This window comes from Myotis davidii, unplaced genomic scaffold (genome assembly GCF_000327345.1).
Source record: "Myotis davidii unplaced genomic scaffold, ASM32734v1 scaffold540, whole genome shotgun sequence".
Taxonomy (NCBI): Eukaryota; Metazoa; Chordata; class Mammalia; order Chiroptera; family Vespertilionidae; genus Myotis; species Myotis davidii.
The window spans coordinates 125,369-126,325 of record NW_006292916.1 but is presented as its reverse complement, the minus strand read 5'-3'; the positions used below and the strand labels follow the sequence as shown (position 1 = coordinate 126,325).

At 49.3% G+C, this 957-nt stretch overlaps 1 protein-coding gene across 3 annotated transcripts in view; it reads right to left on the bottom strand.

The window, feature by feature from the left end:
• NQO2 (NAD(P)H dehydrogenase, quinone 2) overlaps positions 1 to 957 on the bottom strand; it is a 24,095-nt gene that overhangs the window by 1,308 nt on the left and 21,830 nt on the right. For 2 of the 3 annotated variants that reach the window (XM_015565708.1, XM_015565706.1), the window contains one exon: positions 285 to 386. The exons of the other annotated variant lie outside the window; for it this stretch is intronic. In XM_015565708.1, the coding sequence (XP_015421194.1) occupies positions 285 to 386 (102 nt within the window). The remainder of the gene's footprint in view (positions 1 to 284; positions 387 to 957) is intronic. 3 annotated transcript variants of the gene reach the window in all.

Below are 957 nucleotides of genomic sequence, written 5' to 3'. Positions count from 1 at the left end.
CAGCCCCGACCGGGGCAATCCTGTTATCTGCAGAGCAGACTCCAGCTAACCAGGCTTGTCCTAGCTTCCACCCAAACAATATTGTAGCCTGTCATTATAATTTGTGTTGCCCCTATTGGCCAACCTTTTCAGTGCTGCTAAGTCAAAAAATTAAAAAGGGTAAAATGTTATAATTTCCTGTATCCAGATGGAGTCAAAATGATCTGGGTTTCAGGCTTCAGTCCCACCTCATTTTGCACCTGGGGAAGCTGTGGGGGAAGGGTGGGGTGCGGTGCAATGGCTACCTGGAGGGGCCACAAGAAGTATTTAAAATCTCCGCTGACTCCAGTTTTCGTGTACATCTCGGCCATGCTGCCCGTGGTTATGGAAAGGAGGGCCAGTTTACCCTGCGGAGGAGAAAGCACATGTGTCATGTGAACCCCAGAGGAGGAGACAAATAAATGTCACTGTGACTCCAGCACAGAGCTCCGCAATGACCAGGAGGGGCATCTGGGGAGGGGCAAATATAACATTCCCACTTCCAGGAAGGCCAGCTACAGGTGACAGCTGCCCCAGTGGGAGGCAGGGAGGGAGCAATCAGAGGGAAGAGTCTGATCTCCCACCTCTGGCAGAAGGTGGGCTCAGCTCTGCAGGTGAGAAGTGGGTAAGGCCGGCGGGGACCTGGAGGGCTGGGAGTTGGGACCTGAAGGAGGTCAGGTCAGGCCCACACATGGCACCACTCAGCAAATGTTAGCACACTCTGGCCCAAGCCGGATCTTTGTGACTTAGTGTTTTCTTTATATGCACTATTTTCTGAAGCTTTTAGAATTTTAATAATCATGTATTTTAATAAGAAATTCATAGCTAAAGGCCATAACAAGAGATAGGGAAGGCCACTTCATAATACTAAGGGGATCAATACAACAAGAAGATATAACCCTGGTAAACATATATGCACCCAATGCAGGAGCACCCAAA